Source organism: Scyliorhinus canicula, chromosome 12 (assembly GCF_902713615.1).
Source record: "Scyliorhinus canicula chromosome 12, sScyCan1.1, whole genome shotgun sequence".
NCBI lineage: Eukaryota > Metazoa > Chordata > Chondrichthyes > Carcharhiniformes > Scyliorhinidae > Scyliorhinus > Scyliorhinus canicula.
The window spans coordinates 63927679-63951433 of record NC_052157.1 but is presented as its reverse complement, the minus strand read 5'-3'; the positions used below and the strand labels follow the sequence as shown (position 1 = coordinate 63951433).

General features: G+C 46.0%; 1 protein-coding gene across 1 annotated transcript in view; it reads right to left on the bottom strand.

The window, feature by feature from the left end:
* Nucleotides 1-21609, bottom strand: part of LOC119974496 (zinc finger protein 420-like) — a 66849-nt gene extending 45240 nt beyond the window's left edge. Inside the window, exons 1-4 of the mRNA XM_038813435.1 lie at nt 21074-21609; nt 7957-8089; nt 7191-7328; nt 828-1099 (exon numbers count right to left, since the gene is read on the bottom strand). Coding sequence (XP_038669363.1) covers nt 828-1099; nt 7191-7328; nt 7957-8089; nt 21074-21145 — 615 coding nt within the window. The 5' untranslated portion in view covers nt 21146-21609. The remainder of the gene's footprint in view (nt 1-827; nt 1100-7190; nt 7329-7956; nt 8090-21073) is intronic.
* Between the last annotated feature and the right edge of the window lie 2146 nt (nt 21610-23755).

The following is a 23755-nucleotide window of genomic DNA, read 5'->3' as shown; positions in this document are numbered from 1 at the left end:
GCCAAAGACCCAATAATCCTGACCCCAATATCATCTTCCTCATGTGTCTGTGAAGATGTATGAATAAACTAAATGGAGGGAAGATGGAAAGCAGAGATGGAAGAGAAGGAGATGGTGGAGAAGAACTGGTTCAAGGACAGAGGAAGAGGAGGGAGCAGAGAAACAGAGGGAATCACAAAATCAGCTGAGGTGAGAAAAAGTTGCGAGCAGTGAAGTGAGAAGTGAAAAAAAAAATAAGTTGGTCTACATGGAGAGAGAAAAGTGGGTTTTAGTTTGATTTAGGTTTGTTTGCTTTCTTGCTTCTTGTTGGCGGTGTCTGCTGCTCAAAGAGTTATTTGGTTACTACCAGGCCTCCAATGAACATACCCAGTAATAGTAGACTTCAGTTTTGAACAACTCTACAAGTTTTGAGGCCAGATCAATATGAGAAAGATCAGAGCGAAACTGATTTTGTCTTCAATTGTTTTCAACTCATCAATTGCATCCAGTAGCAACCAGGAACAGAAACCTGAAATAAATTATTGAAATTGCATTCAAAAAGGGCCGCACGGTGGAGCAGTGGTTAGCACTGACGCCTGCAGCGCTGAGGACCCAGATTCAATCCCAGCCCCGGGTCACTGTCTGTGTGGAGTTTGCACATTCTCCGTGTCTGTGTGGGTTTCACCCTCACAACCCAAAGATGCGCAGGTTAGGTGAATTGGCCGCGCTACATTGTCCCTTAATCGGAAAAAAATATTGGGTATTCTGAATTTATTTTTGCATTCAAATAAGGCCTGAACTTTCTTTTCAAACAAGTAAGAAACTTGAATACCATTTTCAGAACTTACCAACCATGAAAATCCACTGATAGCAGCTGATTCTTCATTTGATACGACTCCTTCATAGGGTCCAAAGTGAACTCCTTTGGGAATAACCTTCCCTTCATTCCACACACCAAGACCAGCATTTCGAATTTTTGAGGTTGCAATGCTGAGACCCTCTGGAAGGGATAAACGTGCTCTGTCTGGTTGGCTGAATTCAACAACCGCGTCCTTGATGAATACTGGAGGGCCATGCACAGGGCATTCTTCAATAAAAAATGTCTCGCAGTCTTCACAAACTATCAAAAAATAAATATAATTAAAGATGAATACGTTCGTTATTTAGGTTTCTTGACGCGGCTGGTGGACCGGAGAATGCTACCCATGGTCTTTATCGTTTCATTAGAATTCAGTCTGCCAATAGAAGTAGGATCTTTCTGTGATTTATCAGATGCTGAAAGTAACTGGGCACCTTCCTTACTGAAAATTACACACAGTGCCAGTCAGATCTTCCCCACTCTGTTGTACACAAGATTCTGTTCTGGGCAGTATGTTCAGTCCTTCATTCCACCTGTGAGACCCTCAATAACATCTTTTTCAGTCTAACTTGGTGAAAGAAACTAGCTATTTCTTGTAGTTAAAAGAGGGTTAATTAATAAGTTGAATTAATAATTGACTTAAAAAGCTCAATCAGAAACCATTTAAAATGGATTCAATCATGACTGTGCAAAATGGATATTTCTTGCCTTTGCAAAATGGACATTGTTTGCTTCTGCAAAATGGATATCTGTTTGCAAGGAACAACTCATAACGAGCTGAGCAAGTGCAACATTTCCAATGAAGGTCAGGTTGACATGAGAGTTCATATGAGCCTTCCATTGTCCAAAAGAAGGAATCAAAGACAAAGTGCATACCAGTGCAATAAGAACAGATTTTACATACCAATACACACTAAAGAATTTGAAGATGCAACATGACTGATAATTCCAAGTTAATGTTGCATATTGAAGATTGACAACCCAATCATCAAATCAAATGTATTGAAGACCCATCCAAACCAATCAGCATATTATAGGGGCAGGAATAGATTGACTTAGACTGATAAAAAATTCCTAAAAAGATAATAGTTTTAGGCTATTATTTCTATTCTAGAATCATCCTATACATTTTGCCTAAGAATCTGCTATCTTTGTTTCAAATTCTCCATTTCTTGTTCTAACCTACGCAGCTGTTTTGCATCATGCAAAGAAACCATTACTGCTATTGTACTTTGAATTCAAGTCATTCTGTAAATTACTGATGAGAATCTGATTCTCAAAACAGTCTTTTGTAGGCAAGGGCTGAACTGAGAACCTTGTAAATTCTGTAACAAGTATTTCTGTTTTAATCGATCAGTAAATACCAAATAAAATTACTTGGCACCCGAAACGGATAGACAAGATTCTGCATTGTTAGTTGCATGGTCGACGTTACTTAATATATGCAATAACAGGAAAGTGCAGATCTTACACTTAGTTTTCGAAGATGTAAAGACACAGACACAACCAACATGCTGACAACAAGAGATTCGGGAAAGAGCCAGAGAAAGATAAGGGGAGAAAATACTCACTCTGCCTGGGTAAACACCTGTAATTTGTTTAATGTAAAGTTAGAACCAGACAATGATCAAATGTAAATTATGCCTTTGTCTATGTGATCTATAATGTATAAATATTACTTGGTTTCTCAGTTCGATAGAGCCAGCTCCACAGATTTTTTTCTGAGATTGTGCTCTCTCAACACATTGGCTAATAAATGTTTGTTCTGTACCAGGGCCTCCTGAGATTATTTTGGTTAATAGTCTGCTCCACAAAAATAGCAAAGGAACTTTGAATGTGGCGAGTGAATTTCAAAGAAGCGTGGTGATCATAATGCAATCAGGTACGCAATTCTAACCCCCCCCCACACACACGCCGGTTGAGAGAATCGCTGGGGCGCTGGGCGAGTCCTGCCACGCCGCTCCAGCACCGGGGGGGGGAGGGGGGGGGGGGGGGGCTCAAAAGAGTCTGGCCCACGATCGGAGCCCACCGATTGGCGGGCCGGCCTCTCTAAAGGAGGACCTCCTTTCCTCTGCCGCCCTGCAAAATCAATCCGACATTTCTTGCGGGGCGCCCGCGGAGAGGACGGCAACCATGCATGCGCGGGATGGCGCCGGCCAACTGCGCATGCACGGGTGACGTAATTTATGCGGCGCCGCTTTTACATGGCGCCAAGGCCCAGCGCGCGTAAATGACGTGGCACCGCTCCTCGCCCCCCAGGGGTGGGAGAATAGGGGGCAAGGAGCAGCCTCTGACGCCGGAGTGAAACACTCCGGTTTCCACTCCGGCGTCGGGACTTAGTCTCCCGATGGGAGAATCTTGCCCCAGATATCATTGGTACCAATGACATAGGTAATAGAAGGGATGAGGATTTAAAACAGGAATTTAGGGAGCTAGGGTGGAAGCTGAGAGCCAGGACAAACCATGTTGTCATCTCTGGTTTGTTGCCGGTGCCACATGCTAGTGAGGTGAGGAACAGGGAGAGAGTGCAGATAAACACGTGGCTGCAGGGATGGTGTAGGAGGGAGGGTTTCAGTTACCTGGATAATTGGAACACATTCTGGGGAAGGTGGGACCTGTACAGACAGGACAGTTTGCACCTGAACCAGAGGGAACTATTATCCTGGGAGGGAAATTTACTACGGCTCTTCGGGGGGGTTTAAACAAATTTGTCAGGGGGCTGGAAAAACGAACTGTAGTCCAAAAACCAGTGTTGAGAGTAGTGTGGTACTGAGGAGGGTATCAAGGTCGCAGGCGTGTCCCGGCAGTCAGAAAAGTGGGTTGAAGTGTGTCTACTTCAATGCAAGGAGCATCCGGAATAAGGTAGGTGAACATAGAGCGTGGATTGGTACTTGGGGCTACGATCCTGTGGACATTACGGAGACATGGTTAGAACAAGGACAGGAATGGTTGTTGGAAATACCGGGGTATAGATGTTTCAGTAAGAGTAGGGAAGGTGGCAAAAGAGGTGGAGGAGTAGCATTGTTCATCAAGGATAGTTTAACAGCTGCAGAAAGGCTGTTTGAAGGGGATCTGCCTACTGAGGTAATTTGGGCCGAAGTTAGAAACAGGAAAGGAGCGGTAACATTGTTAGGAGTTTTCTATAGGTCTCCAAATAGTAATAGAGATGTGGAGGAGGAAATTGCAAAAAAGATTATGGATAGGTGTAGAGGTCTCAGGTTAGTCGTCATGGGTGACTTTAACTTTCCAAATATTGACTGGAACCTCTATAGGTCGAACAATTTGGATAGGGCAGTGTGTGCAGGGGGGTTTCCTGACACAATATGTGGGTAGGCCGACAAGAGGGGGGGGGGGGCACATTGGATTTGGGACTGGGTAATGAACCAGGCCAAGTGTTAGATTTGTTTGTGGGAGAGCACTTTGGAGATAGTGACCACAATTCGGTATCTTTCACTATTGCAATAGAGAGGGATAGGGCCATACGGTAGGGTAAGGTTTATAATTGGGGGAGGGGTAATTATGATGCAATTAGGCAAGAAATAGAGAACATAAGGTGGGAACAGAAACTGTCAGGGAAAGGCACAAATGAAAAGTGGAGCTTGTTGAAGGAACAAATACTGTGTGTCCTTGATAGGTATGTCCCTGTCAGGCAGGGAGGAAATGGCTGAGTGAGGAAACCATGGTTCACAAAAGAGGTTGAATGTCTTGTCAAGAGGAAAAAGGACGAGTATGTAAGGATGAGAAAACAAGGTTCCGTTGGGTCGCTTGAGGGTTACAAGGTAGCAAGGGATGAGCTAAAAAAAAAAGGGCTTAGGAGAGCTAGGAGGGGGCATGAGAAGTCCTTGGCAAGTCGGATCAAGGAAAACCCCAAGGCTTTTTACTCTTATGTGAGAAATACAAGAATGACCAGGGTGAAGGTAGGGCCGGTCAAGGAAAGTAGTGGGAACTTGTGCATGGAGTCAGAAGAAATAGGAGGCGTTGAATGAATACTTTTCTTCGGTGTTCACCAAGGAGACGGGCCATGTTTTTGAGGATGAGAGTGTGATACAGGCGGGTAGGCTGGAGGAGGTAGATGTTCTGAGGAAGGATGTATGAGCAATTTTGAAAAACCTGAGGGACGACAAGTCCCCAGGGCCAGATGGGATATATCCAAGGATTCTTTGGAAAGCAAGGGATGAGATTGCAGAGCCTTTGGCTTTGATCTTTGGGTCCTCACTGTCCACGGGGATAGCGCCAGAGGACTGGAAAGTGGTGAATGTTGTTCCTCTGTTCAAGAAAGGGAATAGGAATGACCCTGGTAATTATAGGCTAGTTAGTCTTACTTTGGTGGTCGGTATGTTAATTGAAAAGGTCCTGAAGGAAAGATGCAGCTTAATCCAGGATAGTCAACACGGATTCGTGAACGGTAAGTCTTGCCTCACAAATTTGATTGAATTCTTTGAGGAGGAAACTAAGTGTGTAGATGAAGGTAGAGCAGTTGATGTTGTATACATGGATATTAGTAAGGCGTTTGATAAGGTTCCCCATGGTTGGCTCATGAAGAAAGTAAGGTGGGGATGGAGGGAAATTTGGCCAATTGGATAAGTAACTGGCTATCACATAGAAGACAGAGGATGGTGATGGATGGAAATTTTTTAGACTGGAGACCAGTTACCAGCGGTGTACCACAGGGATCAGTGCTGGGTCCTCTGCTATTTGTGATTTTCATCAATAACTTGGAAGAGGGGGCTGAAGGGAGGGTCAGTAAATTTGCTGATGACACCAAGATTGTTGGAGTAGCGGATGAGGTGGAGGGCTGTTGTAGGCTGCAAAGAGACATTGATAGGATGCAGAGCTGGGCCGAGAAATGGCAGATGGAGTTTAACACTGATAAGTGCGAGGTGATTCATTTTGGTAGAAAAAATTTGAATGCGGATTACAGGATCAACGGCAGGGTTCTGAGGAATGTGAAAGAACAGAGAGATCTTGGGGTTCATGTCCACAGATCTCTGAAGGTTGCTACTCAAGTGGATAGAGCTGTGAAGAAGGCTTATAGTGTGTTAGCGTTTATTAACAGGGGGCTTGAGTTTAAGAGCCTCAGGGTTATGCTGCAACTATACATGACCCTAGTGAGTCCACATTTGGAGTATTGTGTGCAGTTCTGGTCACCTCATTATAGGAAGGATGTGGAAGCATTGGAAAGGGTGCAAGGGAGATTTACCAGGATGCTGCCTGGTTTGCAGGATATGTCTTATGAGGAAAGGTCGAGGGAGCTCGGGCTTTTCTCTTTGGAGCGGAGGAGGATGAGAGGCAACTTTATTGAGGTTTATAAGATGATGAGGGGGATAGAGTGGACGTTCAGACACTATTTCCTCGGTTGGATGTAGCTGTTACAAGGGGGCATGACTATAAGATTCAGGGTGGGAGATATAGGAGGGATATCCGAGGTAGGTTCTTTACTCAGAGAGTGGTTAGGGTGTGGAATGGACTGCCTGCTGTGATAGTGGAGTCGGACACTTTAGGAACTTTCAAGCGGTTATTGGATAGGCACATGGAGCACACCAGAATGACAGGGAGTGGGATAGCTTGATCTTGATTTCGGACAATGCTCGGCACAACATCGAGGGCCGAAGGGCCTGTTCTGTGCTGTACTGTTCTACGTTCTATATTACTTCCTCTGGATTACAGTTTTATTATTTGAATGAAGCTAACACAGAGCCAGTTACAAATGTTTATCTAAACCTTGAGACAAATCACACTTGGACCTAGAGCCAATTTACAATTTATACTATGCTTTGAATTATATGATTTTCTAACCACATCCCTTCCAATACTGAAGACTCCATACTTAATTCTTACAGTAATTGGATAAATGTAATAAAATGTATTCAAATACATGGGGCTGGTTTAGCTCACTCGGCTAAATCGCTGGCTTTTAAAGCAGACCAAGCAGGCCAGCAGCACGGTTCGATTCCCGTACCAGCCTCCCCGGACAGGCGCCGGAATGTGGCCACTAGGGGCTTTTCACAGTAACTTCGTTGAAGCCTACTCGTGACAATAAGCGATTTTCATTTCATTTTCATTTCAATAGAAATGAGTCAATATTCCTTAAAATCAGAGGCCTTTAGTTTACAAAAGAAGTCAGATTCTATTGTATTACATTTCAGAATAATAACCCATAGTTTAGGATAATTTTTGTGATTAAGGTAATGAAGAATTAGTGACAGGCAAGCACATGTTTGCACTCCTTTCCTGCCACAATGCCATGTTCATTGTTATTGCAATGCCCTGGTTTACCAAGGCCTAATGTCATCACACCAAATCTCCCAATAAATTCGTCCTGAACGAAGGATTGGATATACTTTGTACATACACAGGTAGTCATCATCACAAAGTTCCCTTTCTTCAGTGTAAACCTTTCTCTCTCTGTTTCTCAAACTGTATCTTCTACTTTCAGTCTCTTTGATCACTTGTTCATTTGTAGATCCCAAAGTGTTTCCAGAACAAACAACTGTGAAATAAATAAAAAAGATCATGAACAGAACTTGAATAAATTAAATGTAATTCTTGGTGCATGTAAAGGTTGTTGTTTGAATGATAAAGAGAACAAAGAACATACAGTGAGGAAGGAGGCCATTCAGCCCATCGAGTCTGCACCGACCCACTTAAGCCCTCACTTCCACCCTATCCCCATAACCCAATAACCCCTCCTAATCTTTTTTGTTCACTAAGGGCAATTTATCATGGCCAATCCACCTAACCTGCACGTCTTTGGACTGTGGGAAGAAACCAGAGCAGCCGGAAGAAACCCACGCAGACACGGGGAGAACGTGCAGACTCTGCACAGACAGTGACCCAGCAGGGAATCGAACTTGGGAGACCCTGTCGCTGTGAAGTCACAGTGCTATCCACTTGTGCTACCATGCTGCCCAGCGTCTGCCAATTCTGAAGATATTTATATACTTCAGCAAGACACGGAATTAATTTATTTTCAGTCACTGCTGCAGTGATCACATTGTCACGTCAAGCATTTATTCATCCTTGAAACGTCCTCAAATATACTTTACTGAAATCCTTTATGCCAGGACAAATACCATCATTGGATTAACTACAAGCACCACTTCTCCAAACCAAGGTACCTGTTTTTCTGTTGATCTTTTTCACAGAAACAATCTCTTTCTTATCTGTGACTGTGTCATTCGGGAAGCCCAGAGTTCCATCATTTTTATCCTCTTCTGAATGGAATGTAATCGACGATGGAACTTTTTGGTTCTGAAATGCAGAATGCCCAGAGTTTTTGAATTGCTACAGAGATTATATGGAAAACAAAGTATTTATCCATATTCCTCTCCGTTATTTCTTGTATTATGGAGCAGGATTTAGAGAACACCAAAGTGTATGTCCAAAGATGTGCGGGTTAGGTGGATTGGCCATGGTAAGTTGCCCGTAGTGTCCTAAAAAGTAAGGTTAAGGGGGGGGGGGGGGGGGGGGGTTGTTGGGTTACGGGTATAGGGTGGATACGTGGGTTTGAGTAGGGTGATCATTGCTCGGCACAACATCGAGGGCCGAAGGGTCTGTTCTGTGCTGTACTGTTTTATCTATGTTCTATGTATCATGGAGTTCCCCTGACCCACAACTTTAACTAGAATTTGGTTATGGGGAGCACAAGGGCCCACTTTACAGGTGTGATGCAACAGAGAGCTAAAGTATGTTTAAAATAAACTAATGTTTATTCTATGAAACCAGTTAACATTTCATAAACACACAGTAAACATTTTATCAACTACAAACACTGATACTTTCCCAAATACAATATTCTATAGGTAACCCTGAATAACTTCCCCAAACAACATCTGTAAGTTAAATCCTTTTAAAACAAAGACAGCAGGAGGCCAGAGTGTGAAAGGTGCTGCTACAGAGGGGAAGGCAGGCAGAGGGTTTGGGTCTTCTGAACCTGATGTACTACTACTGGGCGGCGAATGTGGAGAAGATGCAGAGCTGGGTCAGAGGGGTTGATTCCCAGTGAGTCAGAATGGAGGAGAGTCAGTGCAGGTGGTTGGGACTGAGAGCAATGGCAACAGCGCCTCTCCCGATAGCTCCGGTGAAATACTCAGGGAGTCCAGTAATAATAACTTCATTGAAAATCTGGAGGCAGTTTGGCCAACACTTCGGGTTGTGGCAGGGTCAAGGGAAATGCCGATTCGGGGGAATCACAGATTTGAGCCAGGGAGGTGGGATGGAAATTTCCAGAAATGGGAAGAGAAGGGGATTAAGATTTGTTTCTTAGGGGTCGGTTTGCAGGATTGAAGGAGCTGGAAGCGAAGTATGGGCTGGAGCAGGGAGAAATGTTTAGATACATGCAGGTTTGGGATTTTGCCAGAAAGGATATACAGAGCTTCCCGGAGGAACTGGCCTTCACATTGCTGGAGGAGGTGCTGACGACAAGGGGACTGGAGTAGGAGGTAGTGTCAGCGGTGTACGGAGCTATTTTGGAAGAGGATAAGGCACCACTGGAAGGGATCAAACCAAAGTGGGAGGAAGAGTTGGGAGAGGTTATAGAGGAGGGGGTCTGGTGTGAGGTGCTCCGGAGAGAAAATGCCTCCACCTCATGTGCGAGGTTGGGGCTGATACAGATGAAGGTGGTATACAGGGCACACCTCACGAGGGTGAGCCGATTCTTTGAAGGAGTAGAAGATGTGTGTGAGCATTGCGGGGGAGGCCCCGCTAATCACGTTCATATGTTTTGGTCTTGTTCAAAGCCAGAGGATTACTGGAAGGAGGTTTTTAGGGTAATCGCCAAGGTGGTGCATATGAAACTGGACCCGGGTCCCCGGGAGGCCATATTTGGAATGTCGGACCAGCCTGTGTTGGAAACAGATGCGGAGGCAGATATCGTAGCCTTCGCCTCGTTGATCGCCCGAAGGCGGATCCTGTTGGGATGGACAGCAGGCTCTCCACCCTGTGCCCTGGCGTGGCGGGGTGATCTATTGGAATTCTTCACTCTTGAGAAAGTTAAGTTTGGACTGAGGGGAAGGACGGAGGGGTTCTGCACGTCATGGGCATTATTTATTATGCACTTTCAAGAACTGGATAACATCGAACATTAGTTGGGGGGATGGGTGGGAGTGGAGGGGGGCTGTGTGCATTAAGGGAGACTATGGGTAATCCCTGAATCCTTTTTGTCATTTGTTTATGTAAACATGTGGGCTAATGTTTGGGGGTTGGTGGGAGGATGTGATCATTGTTATTGTTTTGGGGATTGACATATTTGTTTCTGATTATTGTTTATTGTTGGTGGGTGTAAATTTGGGAGAAAATTTGGAAACGGAGAAGAAAAATATTTTTAAAAAATAGACAGCAGGTTTAAATGCTCTATTATTATATATCTTTACGGTAATAATATTCTGGTATACACTCAGATTCCTCTTCAGTGTATGCTTTCTCATACATCTGTTTTATTTCTATATCTTTCTGTTGTAACTCCGCCAATTTAAAAATATCAGCCTCATCCTTCAACTGTTCTTCTTTTTTTCCAACCATCTGATCAAAAATTGTTTCTGATAATTGAACTTCAACTTTATCTTCACTATTTGATTTCTCCTCTTGTCTTAACCTGTGAGTTTGCAACCATGTTACTAAACAATCCGAAAGAATCCCAGCATATTCGTCCTTCAACACTTCAGTTGTCTTATTTTCCACTGGCTATCAACCACAGTAGGCATCACTCCCACCTGCGATCCAACTATATAATTACCCAAGATAAATCGTATTCCTGAACCAGATAGTTTCTCTATTACTCCTACAACCACTTCACTGGACTTTCCAACCTTACCTTATATAATGGAATACTATTCTTCTTACCCTGAATTCCATATATCACCACCTTTTCTGGAAATATTCTTCCCAAACTACATAACTCCTCATCTCTTACCATTAAAGATCGACTAGCTCCCATATCTCTTAAAATTGTGACTTATCTACCTGCTCCTCCTGAGACACATGAGTAAATTTTACCCACCCAAGTAAATTCTTTAAAGAGGTCTGGCAACTTCTTATCAATCACCTCTTGATCAGGTTGTACAATCTTTTGCATCTCCTTCACTTCACTTGCGATTTCCTTTACCACTTTAATAAACCCCACTGTCTTATCATGTTTTGCCACATCAGCCTTCCCCCTGCTTTTATTCAATCGCACCAACGATTGAACAAACGGGGGCAGCAGGGTAGCATGGTGGTTAGCATAAATGCTTCACAGCTCCAGGGTCCCAGGTTCGATTCCCGTCTGGGTCACTGTCTGTGTGGAGTCTGCACGTCCTCCCCCTGTGTGCGTGGGTTTCCTCCGGGTGCTCCGGTTTCCTCCCACAGTCCAAAGATGTGCGGGTTAGGTGGATTGGCCATGATAAATTGCCCGTAGTGTCCTAATAAAAGTAAGGTTAAGGGGGGGTTGTTGGGTTACGGATATAGGGTGGATACGTGGGTTTGAGTAGGGTGATCATGGCTCGGCACAACATTGAGGGCCGAAGAGCCTGTTCTGTGCTGTACTGTTCTATGTTCTAACACTGTGACTTTACATGGCCTAGTTTATTACAGTGAAAACATTTGAAACTTTTCATTTCTCTTCCATCCTCCTGGAATTCATTTTTAATCCGAGGTACACTCTCCTTATTATCTCCCATCAGATCTCCTTTACCTCTACAACTTGAGAATTTCTTTTCCCCAGTTTCAATCACTTACAGGCTGAAACTGATATCGGAAACCAAGCTTTGATTTATGAACTAATTCACAATCATCTGCCATTTCTGCTGCTGACCTCGCAGTTTTAACCCTCTGCTCTTCCACATGAGTTCTCACTGCATTAGGAATTGAATTTTTAAACTCCTCAAAAAGTATAATTTCTCTGAGTGCCTCATACCTTTGGTCTATTTTCAAAGCCCTTATCCACCTATCAAAGTTACTTTGTTTGATCCTTTCAAACTCCATGTATGTTTGACCAGGTTCTTTCCTTAAATTTCTAAACCTTTGTCTGTAGGCTTCAGGCACTAGTTCATATGCACCAAAGATGGATTTTTTCACCTCCTCATACTTCCCAAATACCTCCTCTGATAGTGATGCAAACACTTCACTAGCCCTACCCACCAGCTTTGTTTGAATCAGTAAAACATCAACCACATGACGTGACCATTTCATTTGTTTAGCCATCTTCTCAAATGAAATGACAAAGTCTTCTACCTCCTTCTCATCAAACCTTGGCAATGCTTGGGCATGTTTAAATAGATCCCCACCAAGCCTTCGACTATGACGCACTTTCTCTTTATCCTCATCACTGTCCTCCAACTGTAAGTTTCCCTTTACGTCCGCCACTTTTAACTGACTGTCATGTTTCATGGCCATTTTCTGAAGTTCAAACTCTCTCTTTTTCCCTTGCCTCTCTCTCTCTCTTTCTTTTTGTTCTGCTAGGGCTATCATTTCTTTATTTCTTTCTTCTCTCTCCTATTTTTCTCTGATCTGTATCTCCCTTTTCTCTCATTTCCTATTCAAGCTGCTTTAATTATTTTTCATGTTCAAGCTGCTTGATTTGGAAGTCAATTTTTGCCATTTCTACTGAGTGAGATGTATCTCAAATAATTTTAAATGCTCAGCTAGCACCTTAAGTACCTCTTCTTTTTGTGTACTATCAGGTAATGCTAACTGCAAACTTGTTTGCCAAATTTAAAAGCCGTTTTTTAGTCTTTGTAAGGTACTGCATGTGACCTTCTCCACCCCCATAAACTTTCGAGTCTCTCAAAGAGCCATTGCCCACAACATACTCTCTAGAACATAGAACATAGAACAGTACAGCACAGAACAGGCCCTTCGGCCCTCGATGTTGTGCCGAGCAATGATCACCCTACTCAAACCCACGTATCCACCCTATACCCGTAACCCAACAACCCCCCCCTTAACCTTACTTTTTTTAGGACACTACGGGCAATTTAGCATGGCCAATCCACCTAACCCGCACATCTTTGGACTGTGGGAGGAAACCGGAGCACCCGGAGGAAACCCACGCACACACGGGGAGGACGTGCAGACTCCACACAGACAGTGACCCAGACGGGAATCGAACCTGGGACCCTGGAGCTGTGAAGCATTTATGCTAACCACCATGCTACCGTGCTGCCCATCTACTTAAACTGGTATACTACACCTGAAAAGCAAACACAAATATTCTCACCCCTCACTGGCTTTAAGTTCATTGAGCCAATCCAATCACAAAAAATAGGCTTTTATCCTGGACGAGCCCCCAATTTATTTTAGCTTGTAGAGAGAAAGCTCATAATACAGCTGCTTGCTTTGAATGCAGCTCTCCACCTCTGAAAACAAAACTAAAAACGCACGGCAGCTGCCAGCTCATAAACGAAAGTAAAAGACAGACAGCTGAGCTCCACCCACACAATGACATCACTGCAGCCATTTGATAAACACCCATTTCTCAAAGGGACTCTCACATGACAGTTGTATCACATTTGATAAAGAAATGTCCCCAAGATCCATTTAAGAAAATCAGTCACTCCTCCTGCAGCACTAAGCCACACATTTCAGACGGCTCCCATGTTTAATACCACCCTCCTGTATTCTCTTCACTGAAATGTAGCTAACCCAAGCACAATCGCTAAAAGAGAAGTACTATTGTCCAATAAACATCATTGACTTCTATCTGAGGTACGAACGCAACCAAGAATGTCTTCATTCTGGGGAACCTCGCACTATCTGAATGAAAGCACATCTGTAATTTGTACAAGGCAATTAAAAATGAGAAAAAACCCATAATTGAGTGTTACCTATATGAGTAAATAATAATCAGATACTATACAAGGTTTTCTTCTATTCTCTCATCTTTTCTGAAGGAATGAAAATATGTTCCCTAGATGCTAATTATCCTTCATTGGCTTGTTCAAAACTGTACACAACAAGAATTAACAGGAGAATCAGGACTCTGGAAGCATGATGTTTGAGCTGGATCATGGATCATTTCAACATTGCACATAACCTTATTTCTCGAGTAGAGATCAAGACATCGAAAGAGCAGTGACCCTGGTTCAGCCCAGCAACTTTGAGATTTCAGTGATGTAGCAGTGATCATTGAGTTTGTCCTTGTGAACACTGCTGTGCAGTCTCATGGAAACAAAGTTAACGTCCATCGTCTAACTAATTTGCAGATATTCCAAACTGCTCACAGATTTTGGGAGGATTCATCCATCAAGCACATTAAGAAATGTTAATTTACGGTGGGCTCGATTTAATGGAAAGGTTTCTAAGTGTGGTAGCGAGTGTGGTAGCGAGCTTCCTGACGCTCAGACTAGCGGGGCTGTCACCGACCCTGGGCTCCCAATGGTACGCCACAGGACGCGATAGACAGAAGGCTGCCTTCAACTCTGATGTGCATCCTGGGACACACCTAGATGCAGCGGTAGAGCATGGAACGCTAAACAGGTTGAGGATCACTGAGAGGGCCTTGGAAAGGGGTGAAGGGGGTAAAGGGTGAGAGTTGGGGGAGGGATCGGCAGGGGTGGGGAAGGTGGACGACACCATTAGGGCTAGCGGCAATTGGGGACACATATGTTTGACATTATCATGAATGTAAAGAACTGTAAGGGTTAATGTTATGTCCAAATCAACCACTAAAGGGAGCTAGATGTAGAACTATATAAGGCATTGTTGCTGAGCCTTATGGGTGAGAGGTTGAGGAGAAAGTGAGAGGACAGACTGGTGGAAAGATAGTGTGAGTGAGAGCAGATCATAGTTAATAAAACAGTGTAGAGATTAGTAGTAGATGAGTGTAGATTATATGTTTATTATCGACTGTGTATCATATAGGAGTAAGTGTTGGATCTAATCAAGTAGTTGTTGGAACCAACAATTCTACGGACACGTGCTTGTAGGATTAGAATAGCGGTTTTAATATACTCACAACAGAGCCAGCCAATTAGCCATTGAACTTTTGGTGAACTAGCCGGCTGACCATGTGGCACTGATCTTTATCCAGCAGCTTCCGGGGGAGGAGTCCTGGGCAGAGCCAAGAGAGAAGCCCCGTACAACTCGAGCATTACCAGAGCTACTCCCCCTGGAGGACAGGTAGTACAACTGCACTTACAATCGACACATGTATATACAGATTATAATCCGGTGTGAATCACATCCACCACATGTGAAAAAAATCGAGTCCAGCGGGGGGGGGGGGGGGGGGGGGGGGGGGGGGGGGGGGGGGGGAGTGGTGGTGGTGGCGGTGGTGGCTCACAGAGTTAGTCTGTCCGGTGGATGAATTGTTCTTTTCGATCTGCGGAGCACCGGGGTTGCAGCCTCTTCCGGTGGCTGTTGAGAGCTGGGGTACGATGGCAGACTCCGGGGCGGGTCTCGTCCGAACTTTATATACCTCTGGCTCGACCGGAGACGGGCTGGTTCTGGCACGTGGAACCGGTGGGGTGAGCTTGCGGAATCGGGGGCGCGAGGGGGTGGCAGCATAGGGAACGGGGTAAGGGGTTCCTCAGCGGGGGTGGGGGGGGGGCTGGATCCAGCGGGTGCCAGGTCCCGAAGGGATACTGTGTCCTGGCGACCGTCCGGGAGCTCCACAAATGCGTACTGGGGGTTGGAATGGAGGAGGTGCACCTTTTCAACAAGGGGCTCAGTTTTGTGCCCACTGATGTGCTTCCTCAGGACCGGGCCTGGTGTCCTCAGCCACGCCGGAAGTGAGACTCCCGTGGTAGTGCCCCTAGAAAAATGAAGTGTCGCTCGTGAGGGGTTTGATTTGCAGCTGTACAGAGGAGGGATCTGATTGCATGGAGCGCGTCTGGGAGGACTTCTTGTCCCCTTGTTCAAGAAGGGGAGTAGAGACAACCCTGGTAATTATAGACCTGTGAGCCTTACTTCGGTTGTGGGTAAAATGTTGGAAAAGGTTATAAGAGATAGGGTTTATAATCATCTTGAAAAGAACAAGTTGATTAGCGATAGTCAACACGGTTTTGTGAAGGGTAGGTCATGCCTCACAAACCTTATTGAGTTTTTTGAGAAGGTGACCAAACAGGTGGATCAGGGTAAAGCTGTTGATGTGGTGTATATGGATTTCAGTAAGGCGTTTGATAAGGTTCCCCACGGTAGGCTTTTGCAGAAAATAAGGAAGTATGGAATTGAAGGTGATTTAGCGGTTTGGATCAGTAATTGGCTAGCTGAAAGAAGACAGAGGGTGGTGGTTGATGGCAAATGTTCATCCTGGAGTTTAGTTACTAGTGGTGTACCGCAAGGATCTGTTTTGGGGCCACTGCTGTTTGTCATTTTTATAAATGACCTGGAAGAGGGTGTAGAAGGATGGGTTAGTAAATTTGCAGATGACACGAAGGTCGGTGGAGTTGTGGATAGTGCTGAAGGGTGTTATAGGATACAGAGGGACATAGATAAGCTGCAGAGCTGGGCTGAGAGGTGGCAGATGGAGTTTAATGCAGAAAAGTGTGAGGTGGTTCACTTTGGAAGGAGTAACAGGAATGCAGAGTACTGGGCTAATGGCAAGATTCTTGGTAGTGTAGATGAACAGAGAGATCTCGGCATCCAGGTACATAAATCCCTGAAAGTTGCCACCCAGGTTAATAGGGCTGTTAAGAAGGCATATGGTGTGCTAGCCTTTATAAGCAAGGGGATTGAGTTTCGGAACCACAAGGTCATGCTGCAGCTGTACATAACTCTGGTGCGCCCGCACCTGGAGTACTGCGTGCAGTTCTGGTCACCACATTATAGGAAGGATGTGGAAGCTTTGAAAAGGGTTCAGAGGAGATTTACTAGGATGTTGCCTGGTATGGAGGGAAGGTCTTACGAGGAAAGGCTCAGAGAATTGATGTTGTTTTCGTTAGAGAGGATAAGGCTGAGAGGTGACTTAATAGAGACATATAAGATAGTCAGAGGGTTAGATAGGGTGGACAGTGAGAGTCTTTTTCCTCGGATGGTGATGACCAACACGAGGGGACATAGCTTTAAATTGAGGGGTGATAGATATAGGACAGATGTCAGAGGCAGTTTCTTTACTCAGAGAGTAGTAGGGGTGTGGAACGCCCTGCCTGCAACAGTAGTAGACTCGCCAACTTTAAGGGCATTTAAGTGGTCACTGGATAGACATATGGATGAAAATGGAATAGTGTAGGTCAGATAGGCTTCAGATGGTTTCACAGGTCGGCGCAACATCGAGGGCCGAAGGGCCCATACTGCGCTGTAGTGTTCTATGTTCTATGTTCTTGCCATTGGGAGACTTGGACTTTTCTAAACCGGAGGGTCAGTAGGACGGTCTTCCAGACCGTCGTGTTCTCCCTCTCCACCTGCCCGTTCCCCCTGGGGTGGTAACTGGTAGTCCTGCTCGAGGCGATGTCCTTGTCGAGCAGGTACTGATGCAGCTCGTCGCTCATAAAGGACGAACCCCGGTCGCTGGGCACATAGCTGGGGAAACCGAACAGGGTGAAGACACTATGCAGGGCCCTAATGACTGTGTGGGAGGTCATATCAGGGCATGGAGTGGCAAAAGGGAATCGGGAGAACACGTCGATGATGTTGAGGAAATAAATGTTCTTGTTAGTGGAGGGGAGTGGCCCTTTGAAATCGATCGCAAGGCGTTCAAAGGGCCTAGAAGCCTTGACTAGGTGGGCCCTGTCTGGTCTATAGAAGTGCGGTTTGCACTCTGCACAGATCGGGCAGTCCCCGGTGACTGCTTTTACCTCCTCATTGGAGAAAGGCAGGTTTCGGGCTCTGATGTACTGGGCGAGCCGGGTGACCCCTGGATGGCAGAGGTCAACGTGGATGGCTTTCAGACGGCTGATCTGCGCGCTGGCGCATGTCCCGTGGGAAAGGGCATCCGAGGGTTCGTTGAGCTTCCCCGGTCGATATTTAATATCATAACTATAGGTGGAGAGTTCGATCCTCCACCGAAGGATTTTATCATTTTTTATTTTTGCCCCTTTGCGAGTTGTCAAACATAAAGGCAACCGATCGGTGGTCGGTGATGAGGGTGAACATCAGGCCTGGCGCGCCGCAGCTGACAGGGGAAATTGTGTGGCCTTAAAGAGTGGGTAGGCTTTGTCCGCATATTGAGGGACCCACTGGGCGTAGTAGGAAAAGAAACCCAAGCACCGTTTGAGGGCCTTGGGACAATGAGGGAGGGGGAGTTCTAAGAGGGGGCGCATACTGTCCAGGTCTGGGCCCAGGACTCCGTTTTCCACGACATAGCCGAGGATGGCTAGTCTGGTTGTGCGGAAAACGTATTTCACCTTGTTTTCAGTGAGGTTTAATTTCTGAGCCGTCTGGAGAAAACGGTAGAGGTTGGCACCGTGGTCCTGCTGGTCATAGCCGCAGATGGTGACATTGTCCAAGTACGGAAACGTGGCCCGCAGCCCGTACTGGTCCACCATTCGGTCCATTGCTCGTTGGAACACCGAAACCCCGTTAGTGACGCCGTAGGGGACCCGGAGGAAATGGAAGAGGCGGCCATCGGCCTCGAATGCCGTGTAGTGGCGGTCCTCTGGGAGGATTGGGAGCTGGTGGTATGCAGACTTCAGATCCACCGTGGAAAATAGCCGATATTGGGTGATCTGATTTACCATGTCTTCAATCCTGGGGAGGGGATACGCGTCAAGGAGCGTAAATCTATTTATAGTCTGACTATAGTCGATAACCATACGGAATTTTTCCCTGGTCTTGACGACCACCACCTTGGCTCTCCAGGGGCTGTTGCTGGCTCTATGATCCCCTCACTGAGAAGCCTTCGGACCTCCGATCGGATGAACACCCTATCCTGCAGGCTGTACCCGCCTGCTGCGAGTGGCTACGGGTTTACAGGTGAGGTTGGCAAAGAGATGAGAGGGGGGTACAGCAACGTGGCTAGGCTGCAGATAGTGAGTGGGGGTAGGGGTCCGCCGAAACTGAGGGCGAGACTCTTGAGATTACAATGGAAATCAAGGCCTAATAAGAGTGGGGCGCAGAGTTCGGGCAGTACGTAGAGCTGGCATTTGGCATAGCTAGCACCTTGGATTGTGAGCGTTGCGGCGGTGCGCCCTTGGATCTGGACAGATTGATAGAATAGCCCTTTCCAGAAGCCTGAGACCCATCTGGATGGCAGCTAGACCCTGGGGTCTGGCTGCCTCAGACCGTCCACCCCCTCGAGAGTTCCTACCTCCACCTGATGGACTGCAGCACATGCATGGTGCATGCCAAATAGTGCCCCAGGAACCTTTTCACTAATTTGTCCAACTGAGGTGAGTGTCTCTGGGAGTTTGGAGGGTGTTAGTGATAGCTGTGGCAGGAATTCAGTGTCGTTCCCCAGACGGGTGCACCGGGATGTCTCGGGCTGGCATTTGGGGGTTCGTGTCACTGCCATTTGCCTCCTCGATGCAGGAACCGGCTTGGGTTTGGGGGACACCAGAAATGCCTGCCTAGTCGCCAGGGGATCCTGCAAAACACAAGACACGAAACATGGGGTGGTGTGGGGGGTTCATACCACGGGAAACTGCACCCAGGGGGGTCCAGCTTTGTTGCCTGATGCTGTCCTCTGCCTTGGGGACTGCCGTCTCTCCGGGCCCATCTGCCCCGTCCTGTGCCCACCAGTCCACAGCGGTGAGGGGCCACAGGTCTGGCAGTCCCCCTCTGGTCTTCTTTCTCCCTACAGCAATGTGTCACCTTCTCCTGGGGAGGGGCAGAAAGCAGTGTTAGGCAGTTGGACACAGGCAGCACAAAAAGTGAGCAGCTGATGGTCAGGGCGTCCGGCCATGGCTGCCGGTACGGGTGCTGGCATGTGGTGCAGGGTTGGGAGCATGCACACTGCCGGCTGTTAGGTTTCAGTCACCCTCCGGGTGAGGGGGTTACAGATGTGTGGGACGGAGGTTGTTTACAGGGGCACAGTGCTGCCTACTCACCCTGGCCGCATTGAGATGGTCGTGCAGCTTTTTTCAGCACTGTTGGCCAGACTAGTCCATGGCGCTCACGGCCTCTACCACCTGCACCCAGGCCTGTTGTGCGGAGTGGATGGTAGCCTCCTTCCTACCCCAGGGAACAGGGCGGCCCGCCTTTCTTTCACGACATCCAGCAGAATCTCCAGCTCGACGTCTGCAAACCGGGTACCGCTCTTCGTGCTGCCATCTTGTTGGCTGGCATGATTGTGTGCGGGGAGAGGAGTGCTGATAAGCGGCTGCAGCTTGTCAGCCTCTCAAGTGGCAATCCTGAGTCGGGCGAATCAGACACCGTTTTTCATTGGAATCGATCGTGTTCCACATGGCATTGGTGCTAGCCCATGAATGGATCATGAATTGCTCCGGGACCGACGCCAATTTACTTGTCGTTGAAGTCTGCCAATTCAATTGCGGAATCAACACTTAGTTTCTGAAACAGAGTATCCCACCTGTGATCTTTGTGCTATGGTGGACTAAAAACAAAGCTGGACAATCCTAAGAGGCACCACCTCGATTACATCACCCCTCATATCCAGGCAAGTTCACTCAGCTTCCGATCAGAGAAAAACTAACAAATGGAATAGAACAAAGAACAAAAGAAAGTACAGCACAGGAACAGGTCCTTCAGCACTCCAAGCCTGCGCTGACCATTCTGCCCATCTAAACTAAAACCTTCTACAATTCCAGGTCCATATCCCTCTATTCCCATCCTATTCATGTATTTGTCAAGATGCCCCTGAAACGTCACTATTGTCCCTGCTTCCACCACCTCTTCCGGTTGCGAGTTCCAGGCACCCACTACCCTCTGTGTCAAAAACTTGCCTCGTACATCTTCTCTGAACCTTGCCCCTCACACCTTAAACCTATGCCCCCTAGTAATTGACCCCTCTACCCTGAGAAAAATAGAAGACAAATTCATGGCAATGCATTTAATTCAATTCTAATGACAAGACTGGGATAAACATGGGAAAAGAGAAATTCAGAATTCAGGTCACAGAAAGAATGATCAGGAACTGAACGAGTCGCCTGGGTCAGACAACAGAAAGAAAATGAAATCAAATAATTTATGACATTTAGATAAGGACTTTGTACAATTCCACAGAGAGGATCAGCTAGATGGACCAAATAGTCTCTCTGACATTATTATTTGTCATCCCATTGACAATTTGGGGAGCTCACCCACTCCGTACTGACAGTATTAATGTGACTGACCAGCTGAACCTTCCCCATCTGAAGCTGCAATAAATACCCGGACCCAGCATTTTCTATCTGGTTTCCATTTCAAATCTCCCCATGATCTTACCTCGGATTTCCCCTGTTCAGACACGGTCTTCCCCTCTCCACTATCTGTCCCGTCACTCTTAGCTTTACCCATCTCCTTCCTCAGGTCAGGCACCTTATTCACTCGACCTCTCGCTCAAATTTCTGTGTCCAGGTCTATCCCTCAGTCTTTTCAATGGCTGTGTGCCGGATCTATTGTTTCTCCCTTTTCTTGTTCCCTCACAGTCTGAAATGAAGGGCAATCTCAGTTAAATACTCTCCTACCGGCAGCAGTTCATAATGTTTCTGGGACTAATATCTGAAGCTGTCTTTTCTTCTGACTTTCCCTCAGGCTAATACCACCTCAGTCTCTTTCTCAGTAAAAGTAAAGGTGGCAGCTCCTGTTGTCCGTCAGGAAATTTTAGTTCCTTTTCTTGACTGAAGCAAATGATGAAATATCAAAAATATTTCTCTGAATTATATCACTTTAAATTCTAACTGAAGCTGTCCTCAGTATCTCCTATGAATTGAGAATGATCTTCTCCCTCTGCCACACTCTGTTCAATATCTCTGCCCAACCTCACACCTCCAGCCTCCCCCTTTTCTGACTATCGTCCGGCGGCTCCGCCTCTATTTATACCCCCGGCCCCTCCCTGAAAGACAGCTCCAGCCTCGCGCTTGCCTCTTCTTGACGCCTTGTTGTGAAGCCCTCGCGCTCCGCCTCTGGGCACGTGCTGCGCGTGCACTCTCCATCTGCCGGCGCTCGAGCCACCGTCCAACCGTCAGATTGAGACGCTCCGATTGATGGAGCGCGATTCACGTGCCCCCCTTCCAGGCCGGCGAGTGGGAGGTCCGGCTATAAATAAAGGCGGCGTCGCTGTGTGAACGGCGATGTTGCAGGTTTGGCAGGGGATTAAGGTAGGTGTTTGCAAGGGAGAGATCATTGTCAATAATGGCCAACTTTTAGCTCAAATTCTCAGGGATTAGAATTCAAAACAAAAAGTTGGAATAATTAAAGCCAGATTCAACCTGAAATCATTCACAGGAACAGTTTAAATGTGATAAACAAGAGCAGGATATAATAATTGATAGAAAATAAAACACGTTAACAAATAATTTACAATAACATTTTTTAAATTGTATTGAAAAATGTAAATTGATAAATTAGAAGAAAATCTATTTCAGAATTGATCTTCCTCTTCTCCAAGTAGGAACATTAATTTGCAATAAGTTTCTGTTGTGAGGATTAAAGCTAATCTCATTTCATAGAATTTACAGTGCAGAAGGAGGCCATTTGGCCCATCGAGTCTGCACCGGCCCTTACAATGAACACCCTACTCAAGCCCACGTATCTACCCTATCCCCCTCACTCCCACTTACACTTTTTGGACACTAAATGCAATTTAGCATGGCCAATCCACCTAACCCGTGTCATGATATACACCAGTGTATCAGTGCAGACACGTGCGGATGGACACACGCAGGGACCAATCAACATGCACAAACACTGCAGCCAATCACCAGTTAGAATACACACACTGTAAAGGCAGAGGGCACCACGGTTCCGGCTCATTTTGGGTGCTGCCTCTGATTGTAACAGGAACTCATCCAGCCCAGCACAGACTCACAACACATGCTGAGAGAATCAACTGGTTCGGACAAGGCTTAGGTCTCTTAAGTTAGCATCATTCAGACCCACAGTCATCGTGTGTTAGTTAGTTAGAAGTAGTTAATAAAATTGAGTTGAACCTTCATCAGTGTTGGAAGTGTCTGTTCATCTCTCAAGTCTACACTAGCCAACATGACATGATACCAGGAGTTGAGGGATGCCCGCACATCTGAAACCTACCTTTCAGTGATCTGCCTTCCACCAGTCTCGCACCATCCTACAGAATGGACTCCGTTCGCCCGCCGCCGCCTCTCCGCATTGCCGGGTATCTGGGCTCAAACTGGAAACTTTTCAAACAGCACTTCCAGCTGCACCTCGAAGCCAGGGACCCGGAAGCTGCCTCGGACGCAAGGAAGATTGTCGTAATCAATATTTTCCCCGTTTCTGGACTGTGATAGAAAGATTCAAACAATGTTCGTTAGGTAAGCAAAACTAAGCTTTATTTACGAACTACAACTGCTAGCAGTATGGCTGAGACTTGGAGTCGGAAGGCAGTCAAGTACAAACTGCTGGTTCCCTTCCAAGTCTGGACATTACAGAAAATAGGTAGACATTTATACATTATAAAATCAAGATAACATGAATACAGCTTGGTCAGGAATTTGATCAAAAGTAAAACATATGTAATAATCATTAAAATGGCATCACCTTGCTGACCTTTAGAGGACTCGGGGTCTCATATCATTATCTTGTCTTTTAGTGCATGTTTAAGAAACGGAGCAGATTTGTTTAAGTATCGAAAAGAACTATTTCTAGTTTATCTTGTGTATTTAGAGTGCTCTGGGGTGTGACGACTGAGTTTTTATCCGAGTTTAGAGTCAGCACGTTTTTGGGTCAAGTTGACCTTGGCTGCTTGTATTTGTGCCTTAGGTTATGCGAAGTCAGTTTAAATTTCATTGTACCAAGAAACTTGACTAGTTTTCCCATCATGCCATTATTTGCTTCGCACAATACCACAGATTGCTCTCTTCCTTTTCACAGCCGATGACCACGCTCTGCACATTTACAACTCGCTCACCTTCGATGAGGGGGAGGACAAATCAAAGTTCAAGACCA